Genomic DNA, 17,110 nt, shown 5'->3' on the forward strand with positions numbered 1-17,110 from the left:
GAGAGTGAAGAAGATCTTAAAGTCCAAACTCAATGGAGGAAATACCATAAAGGCAATCAACACCTGGGCAATCCCAGTCATTAGGTACACAGCTGGAATAGTGGACTGGACTCAAGCAGAACTAAAAGCAATGGATAGGCAGACCAGAAAAATAATGACAATGAATCATGCCCTTCATCCACGCAGTGACATTGATAGACTTTATCTACCAAGGCAAATAGGTTGGCGTGGAATGCTACAAGTACATCAGATGGTTGAAGAAGAAAAAATGGCTTTGGAAGAATATCTGAAGAACAATGATGAAGATGCACTGAAATTAGTATATCAGGAAAGCTTACTGACTACTGGAGAGACCAAACTGGCCTACAAGAAAGACCAAATGAAGAACAGAATAGAGGCATGGGAAGACAAAGCACTACATGGCCAATACATGAAAAAAATAGCTGGGAAAGCAGATAATAATAAAACCTGGCAATGGCTAGGAGCAGGAAAATTGAAGAAAGAGACCGAGGGACTAATTCTGGCTGCACAAGACCAAGCCTTAAGGACAAATGCATACAAAGTCAAAATTGGGAAGACAGCAAAAGACAGTAAGTGCCGCCTATGCAAAGAAGCTGAAGAAACAGTGGACCACTTGGTAAGCTGTTGCAAGAAGATTGCACAGACTGATTATAAGCAGCGGCATGACAAAGTAGCAACAATGGTGCATTGGAAGATCTGCAAAAAATATCATTTGCCTGTAAGCAAAAACTGGTGGGATCATAAAATAGAGAAAGTCATAGAAAATGATAAAATTAAACTGCTCTGGGACTTCAGAATTCAAACAGACAAGCACCTGCAACATAACACCCCAGACGTAACAATTGTCGATAAGAAAGACAAAAAAGTCTGGATAGTGGACGTGGCAGTGCCTGGAGATAGCAGAATAGAAGAAAAAGAACTGGAGAAGATAACAAAATACAAAGACCTACAAATAGAAATAGAAAGACTGTGGCAAAAGCAAGCAAGGGTAGTACCAATAGTCATAGGCTCCTTGGGTGCAATCCCAAAACAACTGGAGCACCACTTGAACACCATTGGCATTGACAAATTCGCTATTAGTCAATTGCAAAAGGCGGCCTTACTAGGAACTGCTTCCATCCTGCGACGATATCTGTAATACCATCAAACATCCACATCTGCCTATCCCAGGTCCTGGATAAGGACTCGATAGGTAGACAAAATGCCAAATCCAGTCTGAACATCTGGCTGACTGTGCGATGATCCATCATAATAATAATAAAGATGGAAGGGACCTTGGAGGTCATCGAATCCAACCCCTGCTCAGGCAGGAAACCCTATACCATTTCGGACAAATGGTTCTCCAGTCTCTTCTTAAAAACTTCCAGTGTTGGAGCATTCACCGCTTCTGGAGGCAGGTTGTTCCATTGGTTACCGTATATGCCGACGTATTAGGTGACCCGGTGTATAAGACGACCCCCGTCTGTATCGCCGAGTCGCCTTCCTAGAACGTCGTCTTATATGCCGGAAACTATCAATATTTCCGGCGTATAAGACGATTCGGCGTATAAGACGACCCCCATCTTTGGCGCCGAGTTTAGTGCTTCCGGAAGTCGTCTTATACACCGGCATATACGGTAATTGTTCTAACTGTCAGGAAGTTTCTCCTTAGTTCTAGGTTGCTTCTCTCCTTGATTAGTTTCCATCCGCTGCTTCTTGTCCTGCCTTCAGGCACTTTGGAGAATAGCTTGACTCCCTCTTCTTTGTGGCAGCCCGAGATACTCTACCATTTCTACTATTATTACTAATTCTTCCATTTCAACTTCTGTTTTATTTGCATCCACCTCTTTTAACCAAGCTGCATCCTTGTATTTTTTGGGGTTATCCCATATCTGCGTCCAGAACTGCACTGTTTCTTCCTTGTCAGGTACTGACTGATTCATTGCAATTTTTCCATTGACAGATTGGTAGAAACGTTTCTGATTGGATTGAAATTGGAGGTTCTGCCTCCAATCACTCAAAGTTAGAATAGTGCTGAAAAAAATAACTTCGTAACCAAGGCATTTATTTACAACCTTTCCAGACTCACTTATACCTGTGTTTGCCATTATAATCAGTTCACTTTGTCTTGTGCCTCACCCATTTTTTTCTTTAAAAACTAGGTACACATAATCCTCAACTTACAATTGGTCACTTAACAGAAATGATTGACATACAAGTTGGAAGTAGGTGTTGGCCTACAGATTGTAACTGTCCTTTATGTGCTTGTCACTTCTGCTCACAAGCTTTAGACTCCCTTGGCTGAATGGCTGGTTTGGGAGCAGACTGAGGCCTGAGAACCCCAGGACAGGTAGTAGAGTACCAGGGGCTTTGGGAGTTGGGAAGCTCTTGGGAAGCCTGGAGCAGGCAGGTCTGGACCTGCACTAGGCCTCAAAAAGTCCCCCAAACCTGAGGCACCCATGTTCCACTTAACAAAGAATAGAATAGAATAGAATAGAATAGAATAGAATAGAATAGAATAGAATAGAATAGAATAGAATAGAATAGAATAGAATAGAATAGAATCTTTATTGTCACTTTAAATGTACACTAATCAGCATACATTAAAATGAAATTTGGTTGCATTCAGTTCTCAAAAAAATACCATTATGCATATATCACATATACATACATATATGACACAGAGAAACATCACAATCTAGTTCCAATGTATACATATACATGGCGGGAAAAAAGAATTCTGCAAATTTACAAGAAGATGGCATAAGGAACAAAGCTACTATAGAATCTAGTAGTTCTGCTATAAATACTTTGAAACCTCCTCCCAGAGGGGAGCAACAAAAACAGACCATGAAGTGGGTGTGTGGAATCTCTAACAATGCTTTTGAGCTCTAAGCATATAGCACTTATAAGCAGTATCTTGAATATTGGGAAGTGAGCTTCCTATGATATTCTCAGCTGACCTTACCACTCTCTATATGGAGGTTCAATCTGAGGCACTGTTACCACCAACCATACAGTTTGTAAAAAGTGGCCAGGATGGAAGGAGAAAGATGTGCTCTCCTTATCCGATGCAAGAAATTGCAAACGCTGGTTTGCACACTTCACATTTCATATTAGTTTGATGAGTGCATTGGGGAGTGTAGGGATAGGATGTCATTAACTGAGATGCTTCAGTTAACAGCTATCATGACATATCACCATAATGGGCAAGCTCCATTACTGTTGTAAGTTGAGGACTACCTGAATGCACAAGCATATCCTGGAAAGGGACAGTCCAAAATAAGCTATTGTCCTACTTCAGGTTTGAAATACTGATTTAGGTACTGTTGCTATGGCATGTCACAGAACATTCAAGATCTGAGTGATAACCACAGTCAAAGCACGCAAATCAAAACAAAATCTCTGACAGGCTTGCCTGAATGATTTGCTGTTAAAAGGAATACATAAAAGAATAGTCCAAAATCAGTCCAAGGTTCTAAGAGCTGGGTTAGGTTTGTCACTCAGTCCAGACCTTATAAGTTCAAGGTTTCATACATAAAATAGGATTCATAGGAATGTCACACAAGAGTCAGAACAGATATTGTTTCCAGAAAAGGGTACATAGTTCAGGGCTGCCTTTTAAATCAAATTGTATCCAGCTGTCACTAAACAAGAGATTTAGACTTTGCTTAGCAAGGAGCCTCATAGAATGCCTCTCCACTGTACCTGTTGGATTTGGAGGCCTTCTGTCATCTTTATCTGACTGCTCCAGCTGTCCAAGTGATGCCTGTTTTTTTTTATTATTATTATTACCTTCATGTGATTCTTGGCTTGGTGTCTCCTGAGACTGACATTTCATAGGTTCAGCTGGAAAGGTTTTCTCAGATTCAGACTCTGAGCCATGAGAGCTACTGAGGATTTTTTAGATTCTTATGTGCCCAAGGGATAATCAATTAAAAGGAGTAAAGGAAAATTATAAACACCATTCCCTCATAATAGGAATTTGTGATAATAATAGTAGTTTATCATAGAGATAAAAGGAAAAGGAAAAATGCCATAAAAATAGAATTTAAGCACTGTGTGAGATTATTAATCAAGTCTCTGGCTGAGAGTAGTTTGTAACAGTGCTGTGTCTGTTAATTGATAAAAAAAATGAAAATAGTGATGGTCCTATGGAGTTCACAATAAGATAGGACACAGACTTACTTCAAGGCCTGGCACACTCTAGGATTCCAAGGAAGAGATTAATGTTTAATACATAATTTGCACCCAAAAAAATCCTGGTCTTTTCTTGACAGAATAATTCATCAAATATCTATTTATCACCAGAAATTCTGGAGTTCTACTATCAGTCATAGATAAAAGTCTGATGCTGCTGTGTTTTGTCTTGCCCCAGTGTAAGGTCTGGGGAAAGAGGCATATAGTAACTTGATATGATTCCTCTAGATTAAAGCTAGAAAATAGTGTTATAATCTTTTCTAAGCCAGTATAGGAAGAATGGACAATATGCCTTATTTCATCTCCCTAGAATTGTGTTGAAAGTTATATCCATGCATCCCTGCTTTGCAACTTTTCTTTTCCATTGGACATGCTACTGATGAAAGCAGAAGATTTATAAGTAATGTGTTAGATCTTGATAAAAAAATATCACTCCTAAAGCCATATCTCTTACTTCTTATTATATAAATTGGACATAGTTATCTTTATTGAAAATAAACATTGATTAACATATTGCTGAAGTTTCAGAGATAGAACACATTATCCATTTATAAAAGTGAAATACTATTTCATGAAATAATAATTATGAATTATGAATAGTACCCTGTACCATTCAATGCTTTAAGTGTAAAAATATACCAGGTTAACATTTTAATAAAGTCAAAGGGTACTTGATTATTTTTTATCTATAGCTGAATTTATTTTTTTTCTATTCAGAGTTATATTGAAAATGCAAACAGAAATATATTTGTATTAAGCATATGCAGTACATAAGAGGGAGCTCTCTGATCATATTTAAAATATTTGCCAAGCAGGTTTCTGGATAGTCTTCTTTGACTAATCATTAAAAATGCTTACCTAGAAATTAAAGTTATAGGGACTCCTTTGGAATGGATAGCCAGCCACTGCTGGTGTTTGATGATAAGAAACAACACAAAACCAGCATTTGCATTTCTGCTAGGAATAAGATGATGGCTCTTATAGTAAAGTTGTAGTAAGTTCTGCATATTTTATCAAAACCATTTTTTCCCAAGACTGGCTTCATCTAGTAGAAGTAAAAAGTGCATGATGGACAGCCTTTGCAAAATCTACTGAAAGAGCATAAAATCCAATTATGCAGAATGTCAAAAACTGTTGTTATTTCCAAAGCATTTCATTACAGCAAATATAACTACTTGACTTCATTTTTGGAAAAAAATAATTATGTATATAAGATTCTGGAATAATATGTACAAGCTAAAAATGCTATTACCAATATAAATTCATAATCATGCAATTATTGGGCTTCCAAAGAGCTGTAAAGACCTGGCTTTTTAGGAAAGCATTTGTGGAAGTGGGGTTGTAGTCTACCTTATAGGTGATACTCTTATGCAATGTGGATTAGTGTTTTATTGGATAGGATCATTTTGGCCCTTTATATGATTAGGTATAGTATATAGTATATAGATATGTATATAGTATTCTGATACATTAATGCATATAAAATGTGTATTGGATTTGATTTAATAATTCTTAGTATAGACACATTTAAACCAACATTTAAATATCACTGTTTCCAATATTCTCCTTGTACAGGACTACATCTGGATCCAGCCTCTGTATTTCCAATATTTGAAGATCATATCATTAAAATGCTCCATGTGTTATATGTGCATCAATTTATATCTAAATTTATCAAAATACAGAAATTCAGAAGACTCATATGTGGTTTATAACTGCTTGTAGTATGAAATCTACAAGAGTATATTCAAAATTCTTTAGAAATGTATGTAATTATTTTGAATATAAGCTTTTTAAAGTTAGATAACACCTGCACTGTTATAATGGAGTAGAGTGAGCTATATATATATATAAAACAATTAGAAATAACAAAGAGAAATTGTCAGCTATTAGGTCTTTCTATAGTTAAACAAGTTACAGGTAGTCCTCTACTTACAATTGGTCACTTAGCAACTATTTGAAATTATAATGGATCTACCTTGCGGCTTCTTACAATCAGGCCTGCCTATGGTCAAATGACTGAACTTCAAATGCTCAGCAACATGTCTGCATTTGTGGCTGCTTGCAGTGCTCGATGGTCATGTAGTTGTGTTTTATGACAATTTTGTTAAATACCAGCATTTACTTTTAGTTTTCAGCAAAACCACACCTACAGTATAATGAACCATTACTGTAGTATGCTTAACAATTGTGGCGTTTGCTTAATGACCCCAGAAGCCGTTGTAGGAGATGACTAGGCTGAGTCCAAGGGAGGGGTCAAAGGCATCATCAGAGATCTATGTCCAGGCCATCTTGAATTCCTTTCTTAACTCCCACTAATTTCCCTTGACTGTTAGTAGTTTAGATTTTTGTAGAGAGATTAAGCTTGCAATAAATCTTTATACTCATTTGAACTGCCTGAATCTCCTGGTTTCCCCAGTGCTTGATAGCCACTCGACAGCCACAGCAAAAATTATTGTAAAATTTAACTGATTCATTTTATGACTATCACGACTAATGGCTGTGGTGGGAAGACTCCATTATAGTCATAACTTGCAGATTACCTATATAAACAGAATCATAGGATATAAATGTAAATCACATGCTATGCAGTATGTTTCTTTTATTATTATTATCAGTATATTATTATATACATAACAGTGTGAAATCACAGCTGCTAGTTGTTTACCTGGTACTGGCCTCCATTCATATCAGGTTCTTGATACTATGATTATTATGGTTGATCACACAGTCAGATGGATAGAATAGATTTGGAATTTTTATCCACCTATCAAGTCCTTCCTAAGGACCAGGTATAGGGAAATGTTGTTCTTTGTTACTGTTATTTAATAACTGAAAAGATTTTGCATTTATCTTTGCAAGTGAATAAATTCAGTTCAAGATTAAAACAGAATGCATGTTGGACAACTGAGTAAAGAGACCCACATCAGTGAACTAACAATGTAATCATAAAGATTAAGATAATGTTAAGGTAATAATAATTAGTAATAATAATATTTGCTTTGAACTTGAACTAAATAAATTTGTGATGATTTTATGTTTCATTTTTGTGTTTTTTTAATTAACAGCTTCTGTCCAGGGCCCATGGGAAAGGGCCATATCACCAAACAAAGTGCCCTACTACATCAAGTAAGTATTAAAATAATCATAATGCTTAACTATTGAGAGCTTATTGGGTAATTAACTTTGCTTGCTTTGAAACCATATTAAAAACTTCCTTTGAATGATACTGGTTGATACTTCAGTTGCCCTCCATTATCATCATGAGCAGCAAAGTAATTGTTTAAATAAATAAAATTGTGAAGATTGCTTGCTGTTAAAAGTCAACTATATTTTCATTATACAAATCCAGTAAACATTTTTCAGTGGTAATGAGCCTATGATTAGGCAGAATGTAGTATTCACGTTAAACTGGCTGTCATGAAAGTTCAACAAAATGCTAGTTAATGCATTATGACTGCATTTTTACTGCCAGAAACATTACTTTTCTCTGTGTTAAGATATCAAACTAATTTGGCCAAACTTGAACACAGTGCATTTTGTTTTGTGGGCAGATGTCCTGTAGCACAGGGCAGGATAGTGTTTGGAAACATTGAGAGCATGTGGTACATTTCTTGCTGAGTAGAATCTAAACAGCAAACGTCTTCTTTTGCTAACACTAAGGTTAGGAACAGAATTTACTGAGCTATTAATTTTATATGAGCTTTATTTCTAGAAAAAACCCACTTTTTAAATCTGTTTATTATATTTGAAATAAAATTATACATATATTAAAACATATTTTAATTGAATATGCAGAAGTTTAAAAGAGATTATTTTAGAGTGTTGTTTGATTTTTTTGGGCAGGAGAGTTGAAGAAAAATATTTTTATTTATTTTATTTATTTTTAAAATTTATATGCTTTTTATTTTATTTATTTATTTTATTTATTTTTAAAATTTATATGCTTCCTGATAAAATGTTTTGGCCATAAAATGGATCAATCAATTTATCTAAGCAATCTTTTAACTCTATAGCTGAAAAATATATTTTGGATTCTAGATGATATAATATTGTTTTAATTGTGAAAAAGAGATGTTATTATTCTTTTTTTTATATTCTTTTTTTTATATTCTTCTTTTTTTAAGTATTTATTCTTCTTTTTTTAAGTATTTATTCTTCTTTTTTAAGTATTTTCTTTTTTTTTCTTTAATATTTATGTCTTTTATATATATATATATTATTGTTAATTATTCTATTAGTAGTTTAAGTAACGTATTTAGACTTATCTATGGCTTATATTTTTTTTTAAGAATTCAAGAAAATTTAATTAAGCCTATATTCAGCTCTGGGAAAGTTGAGGGAGGGAGTGGGAGGGTTGGGGTGGGTTGGGGAGGGTTGTTTTTTCTTATTTTGTAAAATTTTAAAAATTTTCAATAAAAAAAACAGATGTTACATAACTTGGGTAAATACTCATTTCTTCCACATTTATAGTTTTATGTCATTAGAGGTTGCTGAATATAAAAGATATAAAATATTCAGTTATATCTAGCCATAGTATAACAGAGACCTAATCTCAGATAAGGAAATATATTTTTCAAATTGTTCTTTGAGTGTCCATATAGTCTATATAGAAACTGTCATTCTGTCTAACCATTTATGAGTTTAGATACAGTCCTCTGATTCATAGTAACATAAATTGCTTACATTGAACATAGGGACACAGCTCAATAGTACTGCACTCTGATTCTATTTTTCATTTTGGATTTTCTTCTTGATGCTTGCAATTTCTTTTGTTAGTTTTTTTTTTCTTCCCCCTCCAACTCATCACCTTTTCATTTTCATTGACATTATAGCACATTATAAGCTCATAAATCTGAGAAACATTGCTTTAGAAGCCTTCACAATGTTATATTTGGTGTTTTAATGCAAGGTTGCATCAAATTATTTGATCCTGCCTATTATAACTAGATATTTATACAGTTGATTATTTAATAGCAGTAACCAGCCATTACAATTTTTGCAAACTGGAATTGCAGTTCGTGTGAGAAAAAATAATGGGCAAACCTGAAAAAGTGCAAGGAAGTGGGGCAGATTTATTAAGGGAATGTGGCCCAGAATTCTCAACAATTCATAGTTTATTTCCTTCATAAATAATTAAAAAGTAAGTTTGGCTCTGCAGTGGCTGTTAATTGACCTCTAGTACCATAAACAGGATTCCTCTTTATGAGCCATCTACTTTCTTCCTATTCGTCACTTCAGTTGAATGATCCTTCCAAAACATCACTTCGTACTTCTGGACTATGGGCATGATGTGTTCTTTTTTTTTTTTTTAATTGAAAATTTTTAAAATTTTACAAAATAAGAAAGAACAACCCTCCCCAACCCACCCCAACCCTCCCACTCCCTCCCTCAACTTTCCCAGAGCTGAATATAGGCTTAATTAAATTTTCTTGACTTCTTAAAATATATATATATATATATATAAACCATAGATAAGTCTAAATACATTACTTAAACTACTAATAGAATAATTAACAATAATATATATATATAAAAAAGAGATAAATATTAAAGAAAAAAAAGAAAAAGAAGATACTTTAAAAAAAGAAGAATAAAGAGAAAGAAAGAAGAAAAGAAATATAAGAAAGTAAAATAATAATAAAACATATAAAGAAAAAGAAAAAATAATACAATCTATAAAATATTAAAATTTGTATATAAATTATTGATAAACTAATTAATATTTTTTTATATCCAACTTATGTTGTATAAAATCTATCCATTTTTCCCATACCACAAAAAACTTCTCTTGCGATTGATCCTTTAAAAAAGCCGAAATCTTTGCCATTTCCGCCAGATAGGATACTTTAAAAAACCACTCTTGCAAAGTAGGCAAAGATTCCTTCTTCCAGTATTGCCCTACTAACAACCTTGCGGCTGTAATTAAATTTAACATCAATATAACCTCCTTAGTATCACAATCTGTAACAATACCTAGCAAAAACAATTGTGGGGTAAATTTTACCTTCCTTCCAAAAATTCTTTGAATATTCCACCATATCTTAATCCAAAAGGCTTTTATATTTTTACACGACCACCAAATATGGTAATAAGTAGCATTCAAACAACCACATCTCCAACATTTGGGCTGTAAGTCGGGATACATACAAGACATTTTTTGTGGATCAAGGTGCCATCTATAAAACATTTTATAAAAATTCTCCCTTAAGTTCTGGGCTTGTGTAAATTTAACATTTCTCACCCAGATGATTTCCCAGGTATCTAGTAGAACTGGTTCACCAAAATTTTGTGCCCATTTAATCATACATTCTTTAATTAATTCTGGTTCTGAGTCCAATTCTACTAGCAACCCATAAATTCTCTTAATATGAGTTCGTCTTTGATCTTTTACTTGTTTAACAAAATTTTCATCTTCTCTAAGCAAGCCCACATTACGATCTATCTTCCATCTGTCCGCTATTTGTCTGTACTGAAACCATGAATATATAATATTTTCTTGTGCTAAATCTTCCAAAGATTTTAACTGCCAAATTTTACCATCCCATCTAAGCAATTGTGCATAAGAAACACTATCCATCTTAACTCCTCTCCTTATCCCCTCTATCGCATGCCAAGGTATAGCCCATAATGGTATTTTAGAATCACTTCTATAATATTTCCTCCAAACCCGAAGTAGAGAAATCCTTATAATATGGGATTTAAAAACCCGGTCAACTTTTTTATTAAAAATTAAATAGGCATGCCATCCAAAAAGTAAATCCCAACCCTCCAAGAGGAGTATTTCTACATTTGTTAAATTAACCCAATCACTAATTAATGTTAAGACCACAGCATCATAATACAATTTCAAATTCGGTACCTTGAGTCCACCTCTTTCACGAATATCTTGTATAATTTTAAGCTTTACTCTTGGTTTTTTCCCCGCCCAGATAAATTTATTGATACCTTTCTGCCATTCATTTAAATTGACCTCATTCTTTAAGATAGGTATCATTTGAAATAAGAAAACGAATTTAGGCAGGACATTCATTTTAATCACCGCAATTCTTCCCAAAAGAGATAATTGCAACTTCTCCCAATTTTTCAAGTCTCTTTGTATCCTGACCCACAACCTTTCATAATTATTTTTATACAATTTTACATTAGAGACAGATAAAGTAACCCCCAAATATTTTACCTTATCAACAACCTCAAAATCTGTCAAATTAACCAAAGTCTGCTTATCCATATTAGTCATATTTTTGGGTAGTATTTTAGTCTTATTGTTATTAATTTTAAACCCCGAAACCCCTCCATATTGATATATCAATTGTAATAACTCTATTACGGAGTGAGTAGGTTGGGACAGGGTAACCACCAAGTCATCTGCAAAAGCTCTTAGTTTGTATTCTTTTTTGTTAACTTCTATTCCTTTTATTTACTGTGATTCTCGAATTTTAATCAACAATATTTCCAAAGTTAAAACAAACAGCAAAGGTGACAATGGACATCCCTGTCTAGTCCCCTTTTCTATTATAAAAACCTCTGACAAGCCCCCATTAACTATAAGTTGTGCCGTTTGTTTTTGATAAATAGCACCAAGAGCTTGTGAAATTTTTTCTCCAAAGTTCATTTTATCGATTAGTCTTAACATAAATTGCCAATTCAATTGGTCAAAAGCTTTCTCAGCATCTAAAAATATCAATCCTGCAGAGACTTGATTCTTTTTATCTAGATATTCTAATAAGTTAATAATTTGTCTGACATTATTCTTCACATACCTTCCAGTTATAAAACCCGTTTGATCCTTATGTATAATCTGACAACAAAACCCTCATAAGCCTATTAGCTAATATTTTTGCAAAAATCTTATAATCTACATTTAAAAGAGATATAGGTCTATAATTCTTTGGTAGAGTAAGATCTTGATCTTCTTTTGGAATTAAAGATATAAAGGCTCTGCCCCATGACGGGGGGAATCTCTAAACCCTGTAATATATTATTAAAAAGCTGTCTTAAAGGTTGAATCATCTCTTGTACCAAAGTTTTATAATAAATAGATGTCAAACCATCCGTACCCGGTGCTTTACCTAATTTTAGTTCTTTAATCACTGTCTCAATTTCCTCACTAGTAATTGGACTATTAATTTCTTGTTTCTGATCTTCTGTTAATTTAGGGAAGTTGGCTTCATTTAAATAATTATCTATATCTGAGACCTGTATTTTAGTACTCTTATATAATTTTTGATAATAATCTAAAAAAGATTTCTTAATCAACTCCTTCTGATATACCAATTTACCATTATGATTTATTTTATCTATAATTCTCTGTCTCTGTTGCTTTCTAAGTTGGTAGGCCAACCATCTCCCTGGTTTATTAGCATTACAAAATGTATTTTGTCTCATATACAGTAAGTTAGTTGCAGTTTGATCAGCCATCAACATATTAAATTGTGATTTAAGCAATTTTATAGATTCTTTGACCTTTTCATCTGTAGGATTTGAAATCAAAATTTTTTCTTTTAATTTAATCTCGTCTTCCAAATCCTTACGTTTCTGAATCTGCTTTTGTCTGTGAGTATTATTCATTTGTATCAAGATCCCACGCATGAAGGCTTTACCTGCATCCCATACCATTGACATTGATGTTCCCTTATGCATATTTAAAACAAAATAATCCTTTAAATGCTCCTTTAATTTTTGAACATTCTTTTCTTGTCTAAATAAGTTCTCATTAATCCTCCACGATCTCCTCTCCTCTTTTTCATCCAACTCCATCCAAACTGGACTGTGGTCTGTCAAAGTCCTAGGAAAAATCTTAACATTCTTTACCCTAAAATATAAATCAGTTGTAATCAAGAAAAAATCAATTCTTGAAAAGGATTGGTGTCTGTCTGAAAAGAAAGTAAAGTCTCTCTCCTCCTGATTGCGTTCCCGCCAGTAGTCTCTCAGCTCCCAGTCCTCTTTCAAATCAAAAAAGGCTTTAGGTCAGTGGTAGTCAACCTGGTCCCTACCGCCCACTAGTGGGCATTCCAGCTTTCATGGTGGGTGGTAAGGGTTTTGTCCGATACTGAAGCACTTTCCTTTTTTTTAATTTAATTGACTTTTAAAAAAATTTCCATAGCATTATTTAAAAACATTTTCATTAGGTTTTCATAAAATTCCCCATGACAATTTGAATTTCTGAAAATATACTATTTGTATTGCCTGTGCATAAGTTTAATTCACGTTATGTAAGTGAAACTAAATGGCGCTATAGTGCGACCGCAAACAAAGAGCCTCGTCTCAGAATAGCTGAGCATCTCCCCCCCACACCACCCAGCTGTAACAGACAGAGCTGGTAGATGGCACCCCTCAAACCCAATCCACGATGCGCGAGAGGCATGCACAGACTATGATACACGGCACAGGCTCTTTTGTCTGCGGTCGCACTGGTCAGTACGCAATTAGATTTGTGAGAGTGAGCACTTGCCTACAGCTTCAAACAAAATATTGTGAGTCCATGTCTCAAAAAAAAAAATACACTCATGGCTATTTGCCAGAGTATCTGAAGATGGGTTTCATAGAATCTGTTGTAAATAAGCAACATCCAATGTGTTTATTGTGTCATAAAACATTATCCAATGAGGCAATGAAGCCAAGTCGATTGCGAGAACATCTTTCTACAAAGCATCCAAATGATAAGGACAAGCCCATTGAATATTTTCAGGAAATATATAAAAAATTTCAAAATCGTTCAACAATCATTGCATCATTTAAGAAACAACATGCAGCGAACGAAGATGGATTAATTACCACTTATCGCATTTCACAATTAATTGCAAAAAGTGGTAAAAGCTATAATATTGGAGAAACTGTAATAATACCCTCTATAAAAGAATTTATCTCAACAGTAATGCATCAGGATATACCTGAAATTTTAAAAACATTGCCCCTAAGCAATAGCACAGTAAAGCGACAAATTGAAGAAATGGCAGTTAATGTTGAAAAAAAACTGATAAGTATTCTCCAAAACTTTTCATTTTCCATGCAACTGGACGAGTCTACCATTGCAGATAATAATGCTTTATTAATGGCATATGTACGTTATTTTGATGAAAACAATACATTACGAGAAGAAATGCTATTCGCAATAAATCTCATTACAGATACAAGAGGATTATCTATATTTAATACTGTGAAATCATACTTTACAAAAAATAATACAAATAATATTTTAATAATATTGTTGCATGCGCTACTGATGGAGCACCATCAATGGTAGGTCGCTATTGTGGATTTGTTGCCTATTTGAAGGAAGAAGTGCCAAATGTTTTATGTATTCATTGTGTGGTGCACAGACAACATCTTGTAGGAAAATATCTAAGTACAAGTCTCCATTCATCATTAACTATAATAATTCGAGCCATAAACAAGATCAAATCCAATGCAAAAAATGATAGAATATTTTGACAGCTTTGCCAGGACAATAATGAAGATTCTATTACGTTACTCTTGCACACACAGAAGTTTGTTGGCTGTTAAAGGGTACATCTTTGGCTCGTTTTGTAGCATTATATGATAGTGTCATACAATTTTTTGAAAGTAATAATGAGACCAATCTGTGTGAACAGTTAAAAACAGTAAAGAATGATGCCTTTTATTTGGCAGATATTTTCAAGAGATTTCATGATGTCAATTTGCAGCTTCAAGGAGCTAATAAAAGTATTGTGTCATTATTTATTGACAAACTTGAACTACTTAGTTATAATCTGTTGAAGAGAAAATTTCATCAGTTTCCTGAATTATCATCTATAAAAGATGATGTAACTCCAGAGGATATTGACAGATTCAGTAGCCTCCTCAACGAACTTAAATTGGACATGGAAAAACAATTTGAAGATATTTTGAAATTGAAGGTGTATGACTGGATGAAAAATCCTTTTACCGCAAATATTGAAGAGGCTGATACAACTTGCCAAGAAGAACTGTTAGAAATTAGATATGATGAAGAAAGTAAACATAAATTCGATAGTGGTGGATATGAAAACCTATGGCAAAGTAAAAACATGCCTGTCTTATATCCAAATATGTGGAAAATGATATTCAGTTTAATGATATCTTTCCCTACCTCATATCTTGTGGAATCAGGCTTTAGTGCTGTTAATCATATTATGATCAAAGAAAGAAACTGCCTGAATATTTCTGAAAGAGGAGATCTTCATTTGTTCCTTACAAAAATTGAGCCAGATATCCAGTATTTAGTTTCGCAACATCAGCCTCAGGGATCTCATTAATAATTTAATTAATTAAATGTAATTTCATCAGACTTCATGCTTCTATGTATGCAAAGTATAAATAAAAAGATAGGTTTAACTACAGTAAGTTGTTTTATAAAGAATTATTCTGCCAAACTTAGCGAAAGTACGACATAAATTATTTGGTAAGTAATTATTATTATATGCTTTAACTTGCTGTAACTCTGCTTTATAAATTTTATAAAGTAAAGTTACTTCCCTATTTTATAAATCGCCATTACTGTGGAACCAGTGGGCGGTTGGAAAATTTTACTACTAACAGAGATACAAAAGTGGGCGGTAAGTATAAAAAGGTTGACTACCCCTGCTTTAGGCAGTTTAGCCTGTTTAAAAAAAGTAGAAGATCCTTTTTTGTCTCTTTGTATATCTAACACACCATTCCAATTACCCATTAATATCACAGATCTATAATCCAACAAAGTTAATTTCTGATGTAAAAATCTGTAAAATTGTTCCTGTTGTTGGTTTGGTGCATACAACCCCACTATAAGTATTTTCTTCCCCTATAAACCAACCTCAATCATAATATATCTCCCTTGAAGATCAGATTCTATCAAACAGGCTGATAAGTTTTGCTTAACATAAATGACTACTCCCCCTTTTTTCCCAGGAGGAGAAGATACAAAATGAGATCCCAAACGAGCATTGGCTAAATGTTTTTGGTCTTTAGATAAAATATGTGTTTCCTGCAAACAAATAATATCATTATTATGTTGATTTAAGTAATGAAAGATTTTCTTTCTCTTTTGGGGGGAATTAAGGCCATTAGCATTCCAGGTCAGGAGCTTTACCATCTCCCTTAACCAAGAGCCTGGAGAAGACTGCTTGAAGATCTGCCATAGAAGAATGTGCTGCAGAACTCTTGGGTCTTGCTCCTCCCACCGGCAATGAAGCAATTTCTTGAAGAGATTCTTTAACTTCTTTCTTCTGTTGTTCCTTTTCCTTGCGTCTATGTGCTGCACGGGTCATTCTTTGCTCTTTGATCTCTGTTTGTCACGACCACTCCACCTGTGGCTTTCCAGCAACCATTACACTTTGTCCTTCAGACTGTTGTTCCACCTCTTTACCATCCAAAGCTTTCTGCATCATAAATGATGGTGAGCCTGCTCCCAGGACCGAACTGTAAAACTCCTTTGCTTTAGTAACTGTATTGAGTCTGTAACGCGTCCCCACATGGCTCACAACAATACCCGTTGGAATCTCCCATCTGAATGGCATCATTCTTGTTTTAAGTTCATTAGCTAGAAAAGCAAAATCTTTTCTCTTTCTTAAAATTTTAGATGGGATCTCCTTTAAGATAATGACATCTTGAGCAGCAATCTGAAACCTCTTATTATAGAAAGCTTGTATAATTTCATTACACAGAGATCTCTTTGCAAAATAAATCACCACATCTCTTGGTAAATTCTTCTGTTTTGCGACCCAGGAATTAACTCTGTAAACTTTTTCCACTTCTCTAAGTATTCCATCTTTCTCCCTATTCAGAATAACAGCAAAGTCATTTACCACAATTTCTGCCAGATCTTGTTGCATATCCTCTTTCAGACCCCTGATTCTTAAAGCGTATTCCATTTCCCTATACTGAGACATAACAATGTCATCTTGTGAAATTTCCATCTTTTTTTCCATGC

The 17,110-nt window shown here is 34.1% G+C and overlaps 1 protein-coding gene across 11 annotated transcripts in view; it reads left to right on the forward strand.

Annotated features, from left to right (window-relative positions):
• Positions 1–17,110, forward strand: part of DMD (dystrophin) — a 962,852-nt gene that overhangs the window by 830,901 nt on the left and 114,841 nt on the right. For all 11 annotated transcript variants that reach the window (XR_005555060.1, XM_039329649.1, XM_039329655.1 and 8 more), the window contains one exon: positions 7,269–7,329. Coding sequence is in view for 10 of the 11 variants with exons in the window: in XM_039329649.1 (XP_039185583.1) it covers positions 7,269–7,329 (61 nt within the window). In the remaining variant the exon portion in view is untranslated. The remainder of the gene's footprint in view (positions 1–7,268; positions 7,330–17,110) is intronic.

This window comes from Crotalus tigris, unplaced genomic scaffold, assembly GCF_016545835.1.
Source record: "Crotalus tigris isolate CLP2741 ecotype Arizona unplaced genomic scaffold, ASM1654583v1 scf7180000024401.5802323, whole genome shotgun sequence".
In the NCBI taxonomy this organism is placed as follows: domain Eukaryota; kingdom Metazoa; phylum Chordata; class Lepidosauria; order Squamata; family Viperidae; genus Crotalus; species Crotalus tigris.